At 38.8% G+C, this 20,104-nt stretch overlaps 3 protein-coding genes across 4 annotated transcripts; all 3 read right to left on the bottom strand.

Moving 5' to 3' along the window:
• Positions 1-534: 534 nt before the first annotated feature.
• On the bottom strand, positions 535-2,439 carry clec3a (C-type lectin domain family 3, member A). Of its 2 annotated transcripts, none has more exons than XM_041038482.1 (3): positions 2,266-2,439; positions 2,089-2,181; positions 535-1,251 (listed from the first exon to the last, which is right to left on the bottom strand). In XM_041038482.1, exons 1-3 carry the CDS (start codon positions 2,375-2,377, stop codon positions 854-856), a joined length of 603 nt encoding a protein of 200 aa, XP_040894416.1. In that variant the 5' UTR covers positions 2,378-2,439; the 3' UTR covers positions 535-853. The 2 variants fall into 2 exon arrangements, with proteins under 2 accessions (XP_040894416.1, XP_040894422.1); XM_041038488.1 differs by having other exon boundaries at positions 2,089-2,175.
• A 4,035-nt stretch (positions 2,440-6,474) lies between these two features.
• vat1l (vesicle amine transport 1-like) lies at positions 6,475-16,476 on the bottom strand. The gene is made up of 9 exons (XM_041039839.1): positions 16,262-16,476; positions 15,516-15,645; positions 15,057-15,272; positions 14,562-14,704; positions 12,760-12,863; positions 11,730-11,785; positions 11,385-11,579; positions 7,268-7,351; positions 6,475-6,573 (listed from the first exon to the last, which is right to left on the bottom strand). Exons 1-9 carry the CDS (start codon positions 16,474-16,476, stop codon positions 6,475-6,477), a joined length of 1,242 nt encoding a protein of 413 aa, XP_040895773.1.
• Positions 16,477-17,191: 715 nt separating this feature from the next.
• Positions 17,192-19,568, bottom strand: bola3 (bolA family member 3). The gene is made up of 4 exons (XM_041036677.1): positions 19,429-19,568; positions 19,211-19,334; positions 18,789-18,877; positions 17,192-18,525 (listed from the first exon to the last, which is right to left on the bottom strand). Exons 1-4 carry the CDS (start codon positions 19,495-19,497, stop codon positions 18,460-18,462), a joined length of 348 nt encoding a protein of 115 aa, XP_040892611.1. The 5' UTR covers positions 19,498-19,568; the 3' UTR covers positions 17,192-18,459.
• Between the last annotated feature and the right edge of the window lie 536 nt (positions 19,569-20,104).

The following is a 20,104-nucleotide window of genomic DNA, read 5'->3' as shown; positions in this document are numbered from 1 at the left end:
TAAAAAATGACCAAAGCACCCAAAGAGTAATGTGTTGTAACAGAATATGGAAATAAGCATAATTTGAGTAATTCCCTCATTGTCACCAAACATGTGGACATCAATGCGAGCAGGATGTAGAGATGCATTTTCTGCACTAGACATTCATTGGGCCTGGATCATAAGAAGGATATGCAGTGTACTGGAATGCATATTAGCCGCCATGTTATGGATGTGGCTGGGATGGTGTTAAGGAGTCTATGGGATCACTGTGCATTAAAATGGAAATAGGAATAGACTTTATTTCTGAAATGGGCACAAAGCTTCTGTTTGCTTTTCATGTCATCCATTAACAGGTACCAAAGATACCAATAAGGCCCCAACAGTTAATATCCTATTGCCGGTAAAGTGAAACGTACAAATTATAACCTCCATTAGGGCCTCACAGTTAGGTTGTAGCTAAAACAAACACTGTTTACTATTTAGAACCAGACATGCTTCCTTTTTCGTCAATACATGTGATAACAGACTGTGGATTAAAAGCAACAAAACAACAACGGTTTAGATTTTTTATTTCTGTGTAACTTCATCCAGAATTTCTTACTTTCCATGCTCTTCGGTCATCACCAGAGGCTTTTGGACTCAAAATAAAAATAAAGTGACATAGCCGGTTACTACTTTGTAGTATTAAAGCTAATTTGCAACCTAATTAATGCATAGAGACAAATTTTATTAAAAGACATTTTACAGTACATGACCAGTTACAAGTCATGCTTCCACCATGAGTTGACACAGATTTGACAACACAGTTTTGGACAATTTTAATCAAAAACCCGCATGAATGATCATCAAGTTGTCAACAACAACATTCCCTTTAAGGAATGACATATTCACAGATGTACTTTTTCATGCTGCGACACACCTCATCGTACCACTTTCCCTGTGCAACCACTGAAAGGGCAACACAGCTCTCCCTCTTCGTTCCTGTGGGCTGCTTCTTGGAGCGGTCCCAGTTGAAAAAGCTGACTGGCAGGCTGTTGACATCTACATACTGGCCTTCTTTCACTATGTCTGCCACACCGATCCAGAAGTCCTTGGATCCTGGAGCGCTCCTCTTTGCATAGTCTCTCAGTTCATTGTTCTCCATCATGTCCCGTGGCGTGGCAAGAGTTCCTCCTTGTGCAATGCAGTCTTCATTGGCTTCATGGTAATGTTTGGGTTCCTCAATTGTAAGATAACACTTCCTGTGAGCTTTGATGCCACGAAGACAGACTGAAAACACAAAGCACTTACTTCATCAGAGACTTTAAAGTGAAACTATTGCAATGTTTCGTTCCCTCAGTAATAGGAAAATGATCATGAGGCACATTATCTGAAAATAGCCTTTTTGAATACTGTATTTTTTTTTAAATATTTTTTTCAATTTTTCTTTCTTTGTAGCCATTCATACAGCCATGTTCATAAACTCATGGCATAGAGTTCACACTCTGAACCGTGACTAATAAATTAGCCAAGAAAAAAGAGGGCACTGTAATAATAAAAATAATAAACAACAATAAATAAATTTATAGCTATTTGTATGTGATCAACCAAGTATTATAAAAAACAGAAAACAAAAGTTAAAAATAATGAAAAATACACAAAATTATAGAAAAAATACACTTATTTTGAATAGGTTTTGAACAGTTACCTATAAGTTGTTTGCTTCTAAAATGCTTGCCCTTGTGCAACACGTTCTATTTTACAATGTAATGATTGAATGATTGTGCTGCTGCCCTCTGCTGGTGACACCACACACTAGGAGGTTCAAAACTCTGGTTATCAAGTTACCAATTGTCTCTGAGCAGTGTCCACACTCTTGTATGACAACTTAGTGGTCTAAATTACAAGCAACACTAAAGGAAGGCCAACAGCCACATGTACTATGAAAAATTTACAATATAACCAGAATCACCATGATAGTATTAACCAACATTGTCCAATAATTTTATGTCTGATATAGCTATTTTTGAAAGAAATATAGAATGCAGTGATGCGTATGAGTCTAATTTACCAATCTGCCGTCATCTGCTCTCTCTTTAATCTGCTTTTATTTAGTGAAAGCAGTACCTGTCTGCAGCGCCTGCATCTCTTTCAGTGAATTCACCTCCTGCCACAACCTCTCAAGCTGGGACTTCACATCATCTTCCTCTGGAGCTGCATCTCGACAAAGAAGCAAAAAAAAGGTCAGATAAGCATCACTACAGAGGACATTACGGCTGAACAATATGTGATATGGATAGTTACCTCCAGACTGTCTAGCTGACACAGCCTTCCTGGTGCGAGATGGGCGACTGAAGCTGAAGTGGAGCAAGGAGAAGCAAAGAACGAGGAAGACAGGGAGGGCCAGACGTGCCATGTCTTAGGTAAGACAGGACACAGTGGCACACCTTATACTGCTGTGAAAGGAACCAAAAGCACTGCAGGCAGCCCAATATATACTAGCCCTCTGTATGGCTTTTTTGCGTACTCTCCCTACATTGGCTCCAACTCTGTTTGTTTTTGTCCAAACATCAGGAGGAGGTGAGGGAGGTATAAGGGTGGAGTGGCAAATAATGATTTCCTTGTGTCTGGCTTTTCATAAATATTTACTTGGGACAAGGTGCACTAAGCAGTATTCCCTTTCATTTCACAAACAAACTGGAAATTCATTGACTACTCCACTATTACAGAGTGTTCTTCATCCCATCCCCTTCATGTGTCAGTTTTGGAAATACTAAGTCACTTTTTGACAAATAAATTTGACACCTTGGTGTGAACGCAGAAAAACTATCAAATGATACCACCTGAAAGTGAAATACACGATTCATGTACTCTAGGTGTTAATCTAAACAAATAAGGGTTTGATTTACAACTGCCGGTGCATGAAAACAAGTAACCAAGTAAATGTTGTTGCTACTTATACACTCTAGGTATCTTTACAATGTTTCAATCACACAGACTTTCACTTGTATAATATTTTAAAATAAAGCCGTTATTAGACCTGAGGAAGTCCAGCTCTGGTGCAGGCAAAGTTATTTTTAGAGTGAGACGTTGTATACAGATGGGAGGGGGGAGCTAAATAAGAAACACCCTTGGGCATATGGGCTCAATATAGCAATACAACTCTCAAAGCCAGCTCACGTATATTTCCCCATTTTACAGGTTTCAGTGATACATTTCTGAGCATTAGCTTTCAGTTAAGCCTAAATAAAGTATTTTCCACATGAATCAAATATAATCTATAATAATGTATTCTAAACAAACATGGTGGCTAATTAAAAACTTCATGATAGTTTTATTAGTTGCTATACTTACACCCACTGGTAATATAAGGTGATCTTCTGAATGTGTCATTTTCCAGCAAGTTGTAGAAATTGTATCTTGAAATAAAAATACAAGTAAATAGAAATTGTTGTTTACTATTGGATTTAGTAGGTGTAAACAGATGTGAAAAGGTACTGAATAACATCTATTTAGAGTCCAAGCTCTCTGTTTAGTTATCATGCATAAAAAAAAGTTGTATTAGCACACGCTATTCCACGGCAATCTCTTCTAACACTGCTCTCTTTCCATCTTGAGGCACACATAACACCCAAAAGTAACACCGGACCCTGAGTAGAGAATGAGACAGGGAGCTACTTTACAGAGGATCAGTAGCTCTGGTTTAATTAATAATTAATGATCAAGACACCACATAAATAAAGCACAGTTTGCAGCAGCTCTGCCAACAGTACATGAACTGATTCCGACAACACTGCTGACAACCTGAGAACATCACGGCAAAGGTCAACAGTTGCACATTTGAGTAATGTTAGAACACATTAATTAGACACCAGCATATTCCTATTTTCCTCCTCTGAGGTACATTCATTTCAGTAACATAACAATATTTAAACCATTATCTGTAGAATGTGAAAATGTTTAAAATGTTGTTTCCATCTGGTGCCAAACTGAGGGATTATGCAAATTTGCAGTATACTACAACCACATTTCAAATTTGCAAATGTATTTTCATCCATTTTCTATACCGCTTACTTCCTTCAGGGTCGCGGGGGAGCTGGATCCTGTCCCAGGTGACTATGGGTGAGAGGCAGGGTACACCCTGGACCGGTCCCCAGTGAATCGCAGGACTAACACACAAAGACAGACAACCACACACACACTCACACCTATGGGCAATTTAGAGTAGCCAGTTGACCTTGTGTGCATGTTTTTGGGATTGTGGAAGGAAGCCGGAGCACCCGGGGAGAACCCACGCAGGTACAGGGAGAACATGCAAACTCTGCAAATGTATTTCACACTGGAAAACATTTATAACATGAGGAGCTTCTAATGACTTTGAGTACAGGTAAAGCTATTATTTCCCATTGATTTTATCAATTCAAAATAAATGTATATTTATATATTTCTAAAATGAATACATATTTCCTGAAATACATTAAAAGAGAGTAGGGGTGATGTTTTTTGATTGAAAATGGAAAGAAATACGTTCAGTGAGGGTATAAATCTGATGTGAAATAAATTCAAACATTGAACTTAAGACAAAACACAACCACAGAATGCTTTGCAGATAAATTTATTCAAGTAAACAGAGCTGTACTCAAAGAAAATACACAACAAAAAAATGTGACAAAAATATACGACCACAGGTAAACCATAGTTTATAAAGAATTTCTGAATATACTACATTGTCAAACACTTCTTTATACACATTTTTCTTCTCTTTTTTTAACAGGGCCATATGAATACACACTCAAACACATGCACTCTCTCTCTCTCTCTCTCACACACACACACAGATCTCATATTAAAGGCATCAAAACTGAGATGTACTTTCAGTGTCTACATACCATTATCTGTATTTCCTAGAAATCAGTTTCTAAAATTATTCATTTGATCACTTAAGTACACCCATTAACACTATATCTCTCCACTGTTTATCATTCACCTTCAAAGCATGCAGTGTTCACTCCTGTTAGTTTTGCTGTTGCTAAGCTGATACATATCTAATTTCTTAAAATGGCATGATCACTAAGCATTGACTTGTTTCATTGTTTCTATATGTGAGAAAATACTTTTTGTTATATTATCTGTGAAGTAGACAATCCAGATAACTAGCCCATATTAAACACACTGAAAAAGCAAGGCCGAATAAATAGTGGAAATGAAATACACTGCAGTTTGCTCTGACTTGGATAAAAAAAAAAATAAAAATAGATTAATCATCTGATTACAAGAGTGTGACTGTGTGGCAAACCTTTGTTCCTTGTCAGCTGTTCTTTAAGTAGAGGGTATTGTACTTAAATAAAGTAATACACAGTGCTGCTCAAACCTAAATCACTCTGCCTTTATATATCAGCTCACTGTAAAAATAATTTATCTTGGAGTCTTATGGCACTTTTGTTGTGAGGCACCAGCAAGTAAACAACTTTGGTCAGACAAGTAAAGCAGAGACTCGACAAACCTCGGCCTGCAGTCTGACTGACTTACTTATCTAAGTTTCTCTTGTGTCAATATGTATTCTGCAACATTTTGACAGATATAAAAACTGATGTTCTCAAACTCTAATTTGTTCTGTTTCCCCACTGTTGATAAAACTGTCAACTTTTTGCGACCTGAAGATAAATGTAATAAAGTTCTGAATACGCAGTTTAGTGGGGAAACATGTCCTCTTCACTACGAATGACATGATCACGCAAGGAAGAATTTTTAATAGTGTATGCATCCGTTTTCACATTCCAGTTAAAAATACCTTTTTTGTTAGTTTGTTCAATATGAACACGAGGAAAGCATTTCAAGTTGGTCAAAGGCACTGGTGATCCCGTAATATTACAAGGCTGGCACCTAAGAATAAAAAGTCATGCAAATATCTACATGCGGCTTTTTCTACCTCTCCTGTCTCACACATTACTGTCGTAACACGAGAAAGTGATTCACTCCCTCGGTCAGAAGCATCGAAACATTGGGGTCATTTTCTTAAACTTGTGCCAATTGTTTTCCTATCTCGTGAAAAAGGTACTAATCTTGAAGTGATTGTAACAAGTCAGCTTGGTTTAAATACTTGTTCAGTCTGTTGCTAATTCAATAAACTGCTGGCAGATGAAATTAACTATAAAATGGAAACAAACCTATTCACATTATTGGCTAGCATAATGTTACCTCATAAAACAGGAAAGAAACTAATAATACTATTTGGAGAATGGCACTTGCACTTGTTGCCTGGGTGACAAACGTGTTGTTAGTCTTCATTTACCCAAAAATTTAGCTTGACCAATCAACTGACAAACAATAGGTAACAGACAAGAGGCACAAATATACACTGTACATACATACATACATTCATGCATACATGCATACAGCACATACTGCACAACACTGGTGTGTGGTTGTGTTCCTCGATGGTGAATCTGTGCAGCCTCTCCAGTCTCTAGACGTGTAGCAGGGGGGTGGGTGGGAGGGGAGGTGTGGTTGGGTCTAATGGATGAAAGGCATTCGCTCCTTACTGTCGTTGTCTCCCTCGGGCTCCTCTTCTTCCTCTCCTGCTTCACTGGTCTCTGTGCTGTCACTAGCCATCTACCGTAGTGAGGTGAACATAAATGTGAGCTGACATCAAGTGGTACAGTAAATATGTGTGGTCTAATGTGGTCTTGAGTAATGGGCAGCTGTATATAGGGTCTATACTTTCAATATGCGCATGTCTGTAAGTCTAATAGTTTTTCTAAGTTTGATGTGAAATCACCATGGAAACGACTGCTGTAAAACAGGAGGAAATCCTACTCACTGCCTCCTTATGACCCTGAGTGGACCTGAAACTGTGCAGCAGGCATCGCAAATGTCAAACTATTTCTCAACCACAGATAACGCATTGCAAGTCAGCCAGCAAATTAGCTGCGTGGTTATTTAAGCACAGACATACAAAAACCCAACTCACACATCGTCTTCTCTTGAATACAGTATTTCCCAAAAGCATTTTCACTGCAGTTGTTCTTAAAAATTAGCTTTACCTTACATAAATAAGACCAGGGAAACCACAAGAGGGGGGTGTTTTCTTTAATCTTCAGCAACTTGTTCAAACTCCCTCAAGTCTGGTTCAGTATCGTGTGTCCTTTTACATCTGCCAATTCATTGCCATTTGTATAATCTCAACCATCAATGTCATATAATACTTTAATAATAATTTTATGTGTTGTTTTTGTCATTAAAATCATATCTGACACCTTCATTGACAATTAAGTAGGAAAAAGCACATAAAAATTATTGTTGTTACCAGAGGGGTGGGAGACTTCTCAACATCCAGAATGAGTTTTCCTATGTTGCCTCTGTCATGAATTCTCTGCATGGCCTCTTTTACCTGAGAATAAAACACAACAATAAACTGACTTTCAACAAGATGAATGTACAGACGTCAACTGTGATAAAACAAATGAAATCTCATACAATGCTGTCTCTCGTTTTTAATGCCTCAAAATAGCATGACTGTTTTAATCATTAAAAAGAGACACAAAATGATTTGAGCTGTAACATATTGTAGTAAATGTGTAATATATATGTACATATCTACATAAGAAATTAGGGCTTTTCACTTCTATTCATAAAATAAATTGCAGAGCTTCCAACAATAAAAGGTCTTCAAGGCGGAGCCTGCAGTAACATTGCACAAAATGCCGGCTGAAAACACTTCTTTTGTCAGCTGAATCCACTTTTGTAACCGCTTCCTGGTTATCACAGACACAGGACTCCTTTCTCTGAACAGCCTTAATCTAACTGACTCTGAGAGAAGAGTTAATGGCTTTAATGCTGACAAAATGATGGTGACTCATTCTGCTGGCTGACGTTTAACATCACACTGAACACCTGACTGCGAGTAGTAATGATTCAAGAAGCTTTACATCAAACTAGCACACTGCTTCATTTTACCGATGGCTACAGGAACTATATAGGTTGTATTTCGTTTAGGAGACTTGATTGACCAGCTTTAGATCAGCAGGGCACAATGGGCTCTAATGACAAATAAATGACATGAATAATCACTACATTCTCATACAGTTTTAATGTGAGTCACATCCTGCAAAAACAAATGATTTTCATATTCACTTTCTTTAAAAAAAAAAAAAAAAGTACACCAACATAATAAAACGCCATGATATCTTTCTGGAATGGATTTCATTTATGAGAGGATGACTGAAGCGTGAAATCACTTCATAGTAATTTTAGTATGGATGATTTATTCAATACTTCAGTGTAACATAAGACACAAATCTCTGTCAACTAGACTCACATTTTCTCAACTCCCATCTCTGAGAGTAATTACCAGACTCCATTTTTAAAACAGCTTTAGGCAGTGAGACTTTACATTGTGTATGAGCACAGAAAAACATAACTTTAGAATGACCCACTGAATGAAACTGACCCATGAATAGAACACTGCAAAAAAAAAAAAGAAGCAGTAATTATGTTTCTTTCGAAATTAGACAAAAATAGTGGATGGTATTTCAAAATGAACAATGACTGACTCATCAGCACCATTTCAACATGACCAAGAGTGAAGCCAGGATCTGCAGACAGGGCTTTTTATCAGTCTACACTCAAAATGAAGGCCAGGCTTCTGTTGTCGGGTAGTCTGTGGAAACACCTGTCCACAGCGCGATTTATTGGCTGACATTTGGTTCAGATTCAACAAACCTTATCCCCTGCTAAACTTAACTGACAAGAAAGACAATATGTCATATATCTTTTAAGGCTGCATGACCTGGTAAACGTCAGCTTAAATAAATCAGAGTTTTGGTCCATATTTTCAATCAACTGCTATGAGCAAGTGTGGTGGAGGAGAAATAGGAGAAGTGCAAGTGCAAGGCCTTCGTGGATAGCACCCCAACAGTCACATCATGGTAGGCTCAAAGTGCAGTCTTCATTCATTCATTCATTCATTGTTTTGCGTACGGTAATACTCAACTCCAGAAAAAACATGATTTGCATTTGCATGACAATAATGAACACCCAGTCATATGATGTATAGGGCAATTGTGCATTATACATTGTCTGGGGCTTCAAAACAATCGTTGTCATATGTTAAAACCCAGAAATCACATCATGTTGCACAACAGCACACTCATGTTTAACAAGTCTGAAATTACGAAGTGGTGGGAGCCAAAACTCTCAGGAAAGAATGACTCAAGCTTTAACTGGAGTAATTTTTGTAAAGCTTTCATGAGGATAACTAATAGTTAACCTTTTTACAACAATGGACCACCTGTGGCTATCTAATGCCTGTACTTTTTGTGGCTCTGTGTCACCGTCTAGTTGGCAAGTGAATTACAAATGTAAAGTTTGTTGAAGGCTGCTAGACCTAACAAAACTACAATAACCTAGCAGGTCCCAACAATAAACAATGAAAGATAAGTGTAACTCATTACAGTGTGTCTGACTTATTGTGTAAAGAAAAATGCACACATCACAAAAGATTACTCAGGATGCCATATCTTGCTTTCTAATTACAATCCACACAAAGACACAAATCAATGTGCCTCTTTGTCTGAAAGCCATTGTGTCACAAGCATTCATTTGTCAAATGAAATACTGGAAATCAAGCCAAGAGCACAATTAGGTCAGAAACTTAGGTCCAGCTTTTGGCTGTGAGGTAGCAAGTTTGCAGAAAAGCAGAAAAGAGGGGATAATTTCTGCTTGCATTTTGGGTAAAATAAGACTTTGTGTACAATGACCAATAATTACTGTGAGATAACGTATGCAGTATCACTTTTATTTTTTAGTATCTTAAACTGATTTCTCCCTGGAACCAAGGGAACCTCCCAAGTGATAGAGAGAGATTAATAGTTTCCTCACTGCAACTGCTGGTGGTAAAAAAAACAACCACTTATTTAACTTCTTATTCTTTTCTAGTCAGGCACCTTCTCCAAGTTTTCATTCCAGAAAAAAAAGGTTGCCATGGTCTACATGTAAACTAATGCCCTCTGAATTCTCCTTCCAGGCACATAAACGAGGCAGGCTGTGCCCCTGACACTACATCCCACGCCATCCTCCCATCTAATGAGATTCTTCATGGGCAGTGATTCTGGTGAATGGCCTGAGCAATCTGCCAAAGTTTAATGACAACAGAACGGGGGAAGTTTCCCATGAGAAATGAAAATAATTTACCAGTTTGACTCTACAATTGTGGCTTATAGTTATATTATATATAAGTACTACCTACAGTGACTGGATTTTTAGGAACTGGGTGTAAAAATGCCCAGTTTAAAGGCAGAGCTACATCAGATTTGACGTGAGGTCACCAGACTTCATGAAACAATACGAATAATGAAGGTGTAAACTCTCACACTACAGGTGCAACAAATGAATAAAACGAGCACAGTATGTAGACAGCCACAGAATCCTCGGTCAGAAATGGTCTAGTTAGGCAAATTAGTGACACCTGTGTAGGTAGAAACCTTTTTCCAGATATGCTGACTGTATCTATCATCTGACCAAAGGAGGAATGTCCTAAAAAGTTTATGCAGCTTCTACTCTGTACTGTAGACCCTGCAGGTAGAGAGTTAGGAGTTTTCTATTCAGCAAAGGCATTTCCTGTGATGTGAAGAGCTAACATCCCACAAAGGGGCCTTGCAAAAATACAAGCATTAAACACAAAGAGCAAATCAAGAAGCAAATTGGTTAACTTTCAGAGGCAACATCTTTGTTTACTCGTCTGCCTGTCTGAGACAGTCCGGCCCTGATTGTCTCATTAGCTGTGGTCCCAGATACACCACAACTAATGAGACACTACACTCTGTGAAAGAGATCACATCTAGTGGTGTGTTTAAATGACCCATATCGTCTCGTGAAAACAAACTGTCCAGTTCTGGGGCTTCGTTTACCAGTTAGTGGTGTCCACCCAAACACAAATACCAAGTAAATGTGATGCTGTCATGCAGTATTTCCTTTGTTAAGAATTAAGGAGGATTGTCGAAACCCTGTATCAACCAACTGAGCAGCACACAAAAGGATTATGATTGAATAAGGGAACCAAACTTCCTCCAGTGTGACAACAACCAAGACAGGCGTCCATCTACAAGGATTCACCAAAAAAAGGGGACTTTGAGAGATTGTAGAAATTCGAGAGTAAAGTGATTGAAATATGGACTGTCGGGATTTATGTAGGTGTGAAATACTGGTGGAACAGGGAGATGCAATCTAGCCACTATCTGTGGAAGAATGTCCAAGAACAGATGACAATGTCCCACAGAAATCAACAGCGACAAACAAAAGATTATGTGCTGTCCATGATATTTGCGCTAAATCTTTTCTTAAATCTTCCCATTTATGTTACCACTGTGATCAGATCTTTTTTTTTATCTCATCAGCACTGACTTCACAGTTTTAAAGCCTCTTACCTCCTCCAGTGCCCACAGGGAGTCCACTACCGGCTTGATCTTCTTTTGGTCATAAAGACACAAAAGTTTGTCCATCACTGATCTCACAAGACCGCATCTCCCTTGTTTGAAGAGGAGGTTGAGGAGCGAGAATCCAGCTATGACTTTGTTCTCCTCATATAGTTTAATAGGGTTCACCTTCTCCACCTGCCACCACTGGAAAAAGAAAAAAACACAGAGAGACACGTTCATCCTGAGTGACTCATTATTAGTGCTACGTGTTCTATTTGCCATGAAATGTTCATTGGGTAGATACTGGGTACTGTTTCCTTCAAATGTTGATGACAGACTGCATCTCTGACTCACAGATTTTGCAAAGCTGAAGAAACTCTTTGTTTCCCCAGTTACCATGTTTGACGCGCCTGAAAAAACAAAAATAAAAGGATTTCTGTATGCTGTGCAAATCGCTTGACAGAAGTGACTGGTCAGTAACAGGCAGCCAAGGAGCATGAAGGGTGAGGTGGGGGAGAAACAGTTGGCACCTTGAGACCCTTGGATTTGTGCAAGCATGCTTTTGCACCTACTCAGTATAACTAAAACTAATGAACTAATCTTCCTCTAATGTTGTTACTTGATTCATGAGGCCCGACAGGAACTTAGGTAATTAACAGAAATCGGTTAAGAATGGCAGATGTGAAAGACAGTACATTTCATTTTCAGGCTATGGAGTATGTTTTATTCAAGGGAGTCTAATGTTTCAGTTGCCAGCACACTGAATGAATGCAAGGCCAATCTTTAAAGGAAGAGTTGGACATTATGGGAAATTCATTTATTCACTTTCTTGCCAAAAAGCTAACGAGAAGATCGATACCACTCTCATGTCTGTCTATTAAAAATGAAGGTACAGCCAGGACACAGTTAGCTTATCTTAACATAAAAATTGTAAACAGTGGGAAAGAGCTGGCCCAGTTTTGTCCAATGGTAACTAAAATCTACCTAGAAGAACCTCACAGATTAGCATGTTATATCTTGTTTGTTTAATCCACACAAAAACCATAGCGTTTTACAGAAGTTTATGTGCAAGATTATGTCTTGGCAAAAGTCTTGTTGTTACCAGGCAGCTATTCTAACCTAAGCTATCTGTCTCTTGGCTCAAACTTCAAAATAACTGGACAAATATAAGAGTGGTATCAATCATCAATCTTCCCATGTAAACTTTGGTAAGAAAACATATAAATGCACTTCCAAGGGTTTCAGACTATTACTTTAAGTGCTAATATCAACCTCAAATGTAAAGTTTGACTAATACACTGATGCTAAAAAAAATTTCCACTTTGACGGCACTAAATGAAAAGATTATATTAACACACGATGAAAGCCTAAGTATTGATCCCACCATAGAGGATGTAGGTTCCCAATGGCTTCAGCAGACTCAGGCCTTTCCCTGTGTTCTCCCCACACAGGCAGTCCAACAAGATGTCTACTCCCTCTGGAGAAATTCTAAAACATTAAAAACAAAGTAAAGTAAGTCCACTAAAAAAGGGGATTCATATAAACTAATACACATGTAAAAACAAAAATACAGTCTGAACATTAGAGCTGCAAATAACAACTATTTTCATTATCCATTAATCTTGGGAATTAGGAAATTGTGATCAGTGTTTTTCACAGTTTTCTGACATGTTACAGGCCAAACAATTAATTGGGAAATTAATCAGCAGATTAATCAATAATGAAAATTAGCTGCAGCTTTGAAATGGTTGCAGATTAAGCTTCTTGTTGTGAAGAGTTCATCTATGAAAAAAAATTTTGAGCAGTTGAGATAAAGTACAATCAAAGGCCAACCTTATACATTCACAGTGATACGGCTGTAGTTCCTTGTTTAAGACTGTGAGCACTAAATGTCCAGAGCATATTCATATATTCAGCCTGTGATTCACATTCTTGGTGCAGCTTCAGGTTTTGTCTAATCATGGATTCGTAAGACATGAACATTGACTCTCCAGAGTATAACTCTGAGAAAAAGTTGCAGCATGCAACCCACGTTTTTTCTTTTGACTCTGCCTACAGATTTCTTGTAAACAGATTACTGATGTTTTGCAGTGCCCACATAACTCCTCATCATTAAGGCATTTTATATCATGTTACAGAAGCTTTATGCTCTTATTGCACACAAAAACAATCAGACAAAAAAGTTTGGCATAATGAGACTCATTAAAGGTACGGATTTGAAAGAATGCAAGGAATGTTATTATCAGGGGCACCTTAATTCCTTACTTTCCGCCTTGTAGCCTTGGACACCTGCTTGGCTAAACTGCTTGGTGGTCTTGTGATTCCCATGGTTTTTGCCTTTTGTAAAAAGATTAATTTAACTGTACTTTGCTCTTGATCCTGAGAAGAATGTGTGGGCCAGAGAGATGAAAGGCTCATTAATCCACTACCACTGTTGAAATGTAAGTAGAAAGCATGACACAATCAGTGCTGATGAAACAATACTCGAATCCCTATGTATTATAAACAGATGAATATAGTTATACAGCGTACTTCATGTGTAGAGTGGGTAATGCATTTATCCTGGTTAAATGATTCAACAGTATAGCCACAAATGGTAGTGAATTACTGCTTAAGCTCTGTAAAGCGGAGGAGGCTGTGGGGTGATTCTCAAAGTAATCAAAAGCTCTGCGACGTCTTTAGAAAAAGACTGAGACAGTAAAGCATAATTGCAGAAAACCTGGGGCATATGTCATCAAATCTCGGGCAGTGTTTGCTACAAGGTGTTTTCTTTGTGGTGTAAACTGGCTAACAGCGTGCTGTGTTGTGAATGAAATGTGTGGGCTATCAGTGCTCAGACCTAATTGGTTCAGTTGTTCCACATTGACAGCGCAGACCTCCGCCCTACACAATGCTGCTGCTCTCTGAGATGAGCTGTGAGTTGCCATGGGGACCGTTGCCACACAAGACCAAATAAGGCAACAGGTAACATCTGCATCCTCGCACTGTCCTCTACTCACTCAGCGATGACCACGTTATCACATTAGATCACATGTATAACATGCGACAGCAAACCCGCCCGGTGTTGCCTTCAAATTCAATCTCATTTTAAATGAACAAATTAATTCTAAAATACATCATGAGGAATTAAATACAGACTCTTCAGTCTCAAATCAACAATAAGACAGACAAACTTTCCATGCTTACTTTTTGACTTCTTGTATATAATCAACATTTCGATCAAATAGGTGAGTCACAGAGTCTCTGATGGCTGCGTGTTTGAAACATGAGGCGATCCCAAACACAGTTACATTGGGAACAGTGGAGCACAGCTGAGCCACAGCTTGACCCTGAAAATAACAAACAGTCGCAACAATTTATAAGTGCCTGAGAGCACAGAGGTTAACTCTGAATGTACTGCACAAAACCTAACACAGAATCCACTATCACATAATAAACACACATCCATAAAAAAATGATATACTGATATAGAGGTAGCATGTTGTCTTAATCATTCATGTTTGTATATGTCAATTGTTAATTACTGTAAAGGATGTTTAAGATGTTTTTTTAGTTTAAAGTGATCTGGATATTTTCATTTTCCACTGTGACATAACCAACAGCCATTAAGCAGCAACAGGGAACAAACAACTTGTTTTTTGTTCTGTGGCGGTGCAATTGTCATATAAGAAATGGACTTACTACACCACCTCCCGCTGAGTGCACCAACACTGACATCCCCTCTCGCAAGTTGGCAACCTCAAAGAGCATCATATAGGCGGCCACAAAGTTCAGGGAGAACGCCGCCGCCTCAGCAAAAGTCATTTCATCTGGCATCTCGTAGACAAAATCCACTGGTGTGCAAACCACCTCTGCCCAGGCATTGTAATTCACAAAAGCCATAACTCTGTCACCTATCTGAAAGAAACATGTTAGGGTAGCAGGATAGACAGACACTAATGTGAAACAGTCAGGTGACACTGAGGAGGAAGTTATTTGTACAGTACATTATGGATTAACTCCAGTGTATTTCTCATTAATACACTTTCAACAAGTGTTTACAACTCCAGTTTTTTGTTCATGCAGGCTCTGTGGTTCAGAAACTGGCATCATTTAGTCACAGATCACCACATTAACAAGTGTAAGTGTAGTTTCACTAACCTCAAACCCTTTTGTGTTTTCACCCACTGACTCCACTATTCCAGAGCATTCAAACCCAGGGACGAGAGGAGGTTTTGGAGGATTATCAATAATCCCCTGACGTACCATCAGATCCAGGAAATTCAAGCCACTGCAACAAGGAACAAATAGACCCTTACTGTCTGTTGACATCAAATTCCAATGATTCAATATCTGGATGGAAATCATGCACTTGAACTGGATCTGACCATTGCCAGCTATTTAATCAATAGTACAAATACTTAGTATCAGCTCTGAAGAGATTTTAGGTTTTGCCCAGTATTGTTTATTTCATGATTATCAGCAGTGAGTCATTGGCTATACCTCTGTGAATACAGGCATTCTCCATCAAATAAAATGGAACACACTTCAATTTTCCAAAACTGTGAGTTTGCCAACACTGGCAGAGGCTCAGCCCGAGTCTCGAATGAAACCAGCTGAAAATAGAGCAGTTATACAAATAGAAATTGTATTTAAATGAGTGAATCTGCTTGAATAATCGCTGCCTGGACTGACATCAGTTTTGCTTGTTTTGTATGTGCGGGCCAGCCAACCAACCTACTGCACTAGAAAAAGACCTGTGGCTTCATGAATGCGAAATCCTGCGATAAGACGTGCCATTCAGCCTTCATACTAGTCAGAAATCCTGTGGGAGTGAAGCGTGAGAGCACATCACAATCTATAAGCACACACTGTGTGTCATTTATCGCTGATAGTCTCATATTTACCACGCTTTGACGCGGATCTTCACTTCACCCTCCTGAGGCTCGGGCATTGCCTTCCTGGTCACCCTGAGTTTGTTTAGACCTCCGAAACCTGCCAGTATCACCGCTCGCATTTCTTTGGCATCGCCAGAGGATTCAACATTTTCTGCTTCTTTCCCCATGTTTTTATCTATCATGAACTCAGTTTCCTCCGTCATGTCTGCTCCCTCTTTAGCCATGTCGGAGACCAGCTGCTCTCCTCTCCGCTGCGCTCCGCTCCTCCTCGGGGTTCAGAGTGATGTGGTGCGCAGCCTGCACACGGACAGGCGCTGTGTGGATGGATGGATGAATGGATGCATGGTGATCCACGGTGGAGCCTGAAATCTCAGTCGTCTGCAGTTTTTTTTATTCAATCATGTGAATTTTAAGTCCTGGATAATCTTTTTTCTTTCAGTTCACATAATTGAATTGAATCGATTAATTCAGCTAAAGTTTGCCATTTCTCTAATCTGAAATATAATTCATCCCTGTGTATTGTCCTTGCTTGCAGAAGAGTGAGTTATGAATTGCACCATCTGCTGGTGAAGAGTGAACAAACTTTATGATAAAACACCCATGATTTCAGTGGTACATTTTCTCACATACTTTAATGCAAATTTGCTACTATTGCGACTATAAACTATTTCCTTTTCATGCCAGTTTACACTTCTAATACTACTACGTTTTACTCAACTGTATTTACTTTAAGAGCTTTAATTACTACTAAATTTTAACCTGTATAATCACTAATGGTAATTTTACAGGTTAAAATTTAAATTAAATATAATGCCTTACTATAAATCAAACTACTCAACAGTATATACAAGTGGAGCTGAAACAATTAGTCCATTTCATTGCTCCAGCTTCTCAAATGGAAGGATTGCCTTTTTTTATTTTTAATAATTGTAAATAATTTTATTTGTGTTTAAATATTTAATATGTATTTGGACGATTGGTTGGACAAAACAAGCACTGTGAAAATGTCTCTATAGGTTCTTGTTAAATGCACTGGGCAGTGCTCGCTATTTACATTTTTAAACCAATACTTGCTTGCTTAAATTTGGAAGAGAAGTGAAGAATTGTGATCTACATATACAGAGCAACTACAAAATTGTAAATTGCCAGCGTCCTGTGCTGGACAATATATGGTGACACAGATTCTACATTACTCCAAATATATCTTTGGCTTTTACATATCAATGTTTCCTGTTTCTTATCAGCCCAGTCGATGTATATTGGTCAAGCTTTAATGCTCAGAACACATACTTACTAATTGCTTCCTCTGTGGTCAACTTCAATGCTGCTGAACTGTTTAAACAAATGCTTTAACCCAAAATTACCTATTAATTAACTTTAGCTTTTTTCTCCAAAGATCGCAAACCGAACTTTTCGTTCCAACAGCCTCAAAGCAGTAGCATAATATAAACAATGTTTATGTTTTCAGTGCTGATATTCCATATAAGTGTATAACCACTAAAAGCGATAAATCAAAAAGTGAATCCAATCATCTTATGATTTTTACGTACTGAGATTAATTTAACTAGATGATTCCAGTTTTACCATGTCAAGAGGCGTGTGGGAGAAAAGCAGCTGCTTTTTATTGCAACTTGAATTATCGGTGCATAGGTAGCATAAATACAAGGGCCATGTGCAAGCCAATGGACTGTCACCAATTTAAAATCAATTACCTTTCAAGGGACTGTAACACATGCATTGTGACAACAGAGGGAGTGATGTTGCAAAGTAATGCTTCACAAACTGAATCTTCCCTCTGTTTTAAACGAGGGTCTCCACAGCAATTCTCCAATATTCAAGATGGTTATATTTATTTCTTCCTGGACTGCTTTTCATTACACTAGCATCACTTCAACCCTGAGAAGACCAACATGACTTGACATTTCACTAGCATTTTGCCAAGTCGTTTTGTGCGTATCATAGCTTTCATTGGCTGTAAATATTATCTCACAAGTTAAAAATAAAAGGCTAGCTTCTTACATGTGTTACACATTTCTCACTGTCTCACTGTAACTGCCAGAGACAGTGTCCTTCTGTATTTCTGCCACAGGCACATCAACAATTATCACTGGATTTCATTTACTACACAATATCCTCTTTACAACTGTACATTCATAATAGTGGTGAACAAAGGAAAAAGCTGTGGGTCAACAGTGGAAGGACTTGCTCTAATGCTTTGGAACATCAGTGAATATTCGCAGTCCATGCATTCCTTGAATCTCATCCTTGAGAGCCTGTGAAGGACAAAACACAAAGTAATAAACACAGCAAAAAAAGGAAATTCAGTTAGTATAAAATATTCACATTTTCATAAACATTTCCATTACATCTTAAAAATTTCAACAAGCATGGCTGACACACAGATATGGAGCACACCAAACAAGTGCAAGAATATGTTTCAGTATAATTAATAAATAAAACAAAGACTGAACAATATGACACACCTAACTTTAAGCTATTCATTATTTTATAGTGTCACAGAATGATTATGATTTACCTGATTGACTAACTGGTGTTGTTGCACTGTCCTTTTTCCTTTGAACTCGCTGGACTCAATATGAATCTCATACATGGCCCCACAACCACCTAAACACAGCACATGATCCCACACAATACAGTCAGCCTTGGGTGGAGTTTATTTAATTCAGTGTAACCATTAAAAGTTCAGTGACGAGCTGGAATTGCTGCCAGTTTGTCTGTTACATGTAAGGGAAGTGAAAATGGGGGGAACTGGATGTCAGGGGACAGCAAAGAAAATGTGTTCAGGCTCTGTTTTATATCATATTAAACTGTCAGTTGTAGTCCTAATCCCAAATCCTGATTGTGTGCCTTAGCGCAATTTTACAATGCATTTTGTTTTCATAACAAGTCTCTCCGCATAGCTTAATGCAGTCGGTCACATTGTAGCTCCGTGTTTACCTGATATATCCGCAACTTTGAGTGACGAGGCCGACGGAAACTTCTCCCTCAGTATCTTTGCGATGCGGACTTCTCCGTCTGTTTGCGTGGAGAGATGCCTCTGCACCTGGCTGCACACAACAACCTGAGGAGGCAAAGACGAGCAGCGGTCAGTGTGTTGAACTTAGCTGCTCCCCCCCTTTAAAAGCAGTGTTAAGGACTGAGAGGAGTGTTTTTACTCGATCACTGCGAAGAACCCGGAAGGCAGACGCCATGGTGCTGGTCAAACTCCGCTTACAGGCCAACATTATGTAGAATGTAGAGCGAGTTTATTTACACCGGTTACTCAACAAGTCAGCCAGTCCTCCCGCAGCTTCGTCCCAGGAATATGACGTCAGACATCCGAGCGTGTGGACAGCCGGCCTATCTCCCAGCATGCACCACAAGTAGTGATGGCTGATCAAGGCTTTGTTGAAGCTTCAACACTTGATGGGGGAGTAGGACATCTAGTGGTCAGAAAAATGAAGTGCAATCAAGATGTGTCATTTATTGGTTCATGGATTGTTTGGGATTTGATTGCAGCTGCAGGCGCTCAGAAGCTGTGTGAGGAGGGGAAAGAGGAGGGGGTCGGGGGAGGGCGCGGGGGGCAGTTCACCTCTGGGTCTCCAGACAAGCAGTGAAGAACAGATGAGAGGAGGTACGAAAAAGCAAAAGCAACTGAAGAAAAACAACTTGGAGGGACGGTCACAAAGAAGAGAAGGGCTCAGGGTTTTAAGGGTCAGAGGAAAGGTTTAATTTATTGTTCACAGGCACAAGCATGTTTTTCATTGTTCATTAAAAAAAAATTAGAAATTTTCATTTGAAAATTTATAGTTTTTGTCCTCATGGATTATGCAAAACTACTGCTTTTCAGAT

The sequence above is a fragment of the Toxotes jaculatrix genome, chromosome 1 (genome assembly GCF_017976425.1).
Source record: "Toxotes jaculatrix isolate fToxJac2 chromosome 1, fToxJac2.pri, whole genome shotgun sequence".
Taxonomy (NCBI): Eukaryota; Metazoa; Chordata; class Actinopteri; family Toxotidae; genus Toxotes; species Toxotes jaculatrix.
The sequence above is the reverse complement of the archived record's forward strand: the minus strand, read 5'-3'. Positions and strand labels throughout refer to the sequence as shown.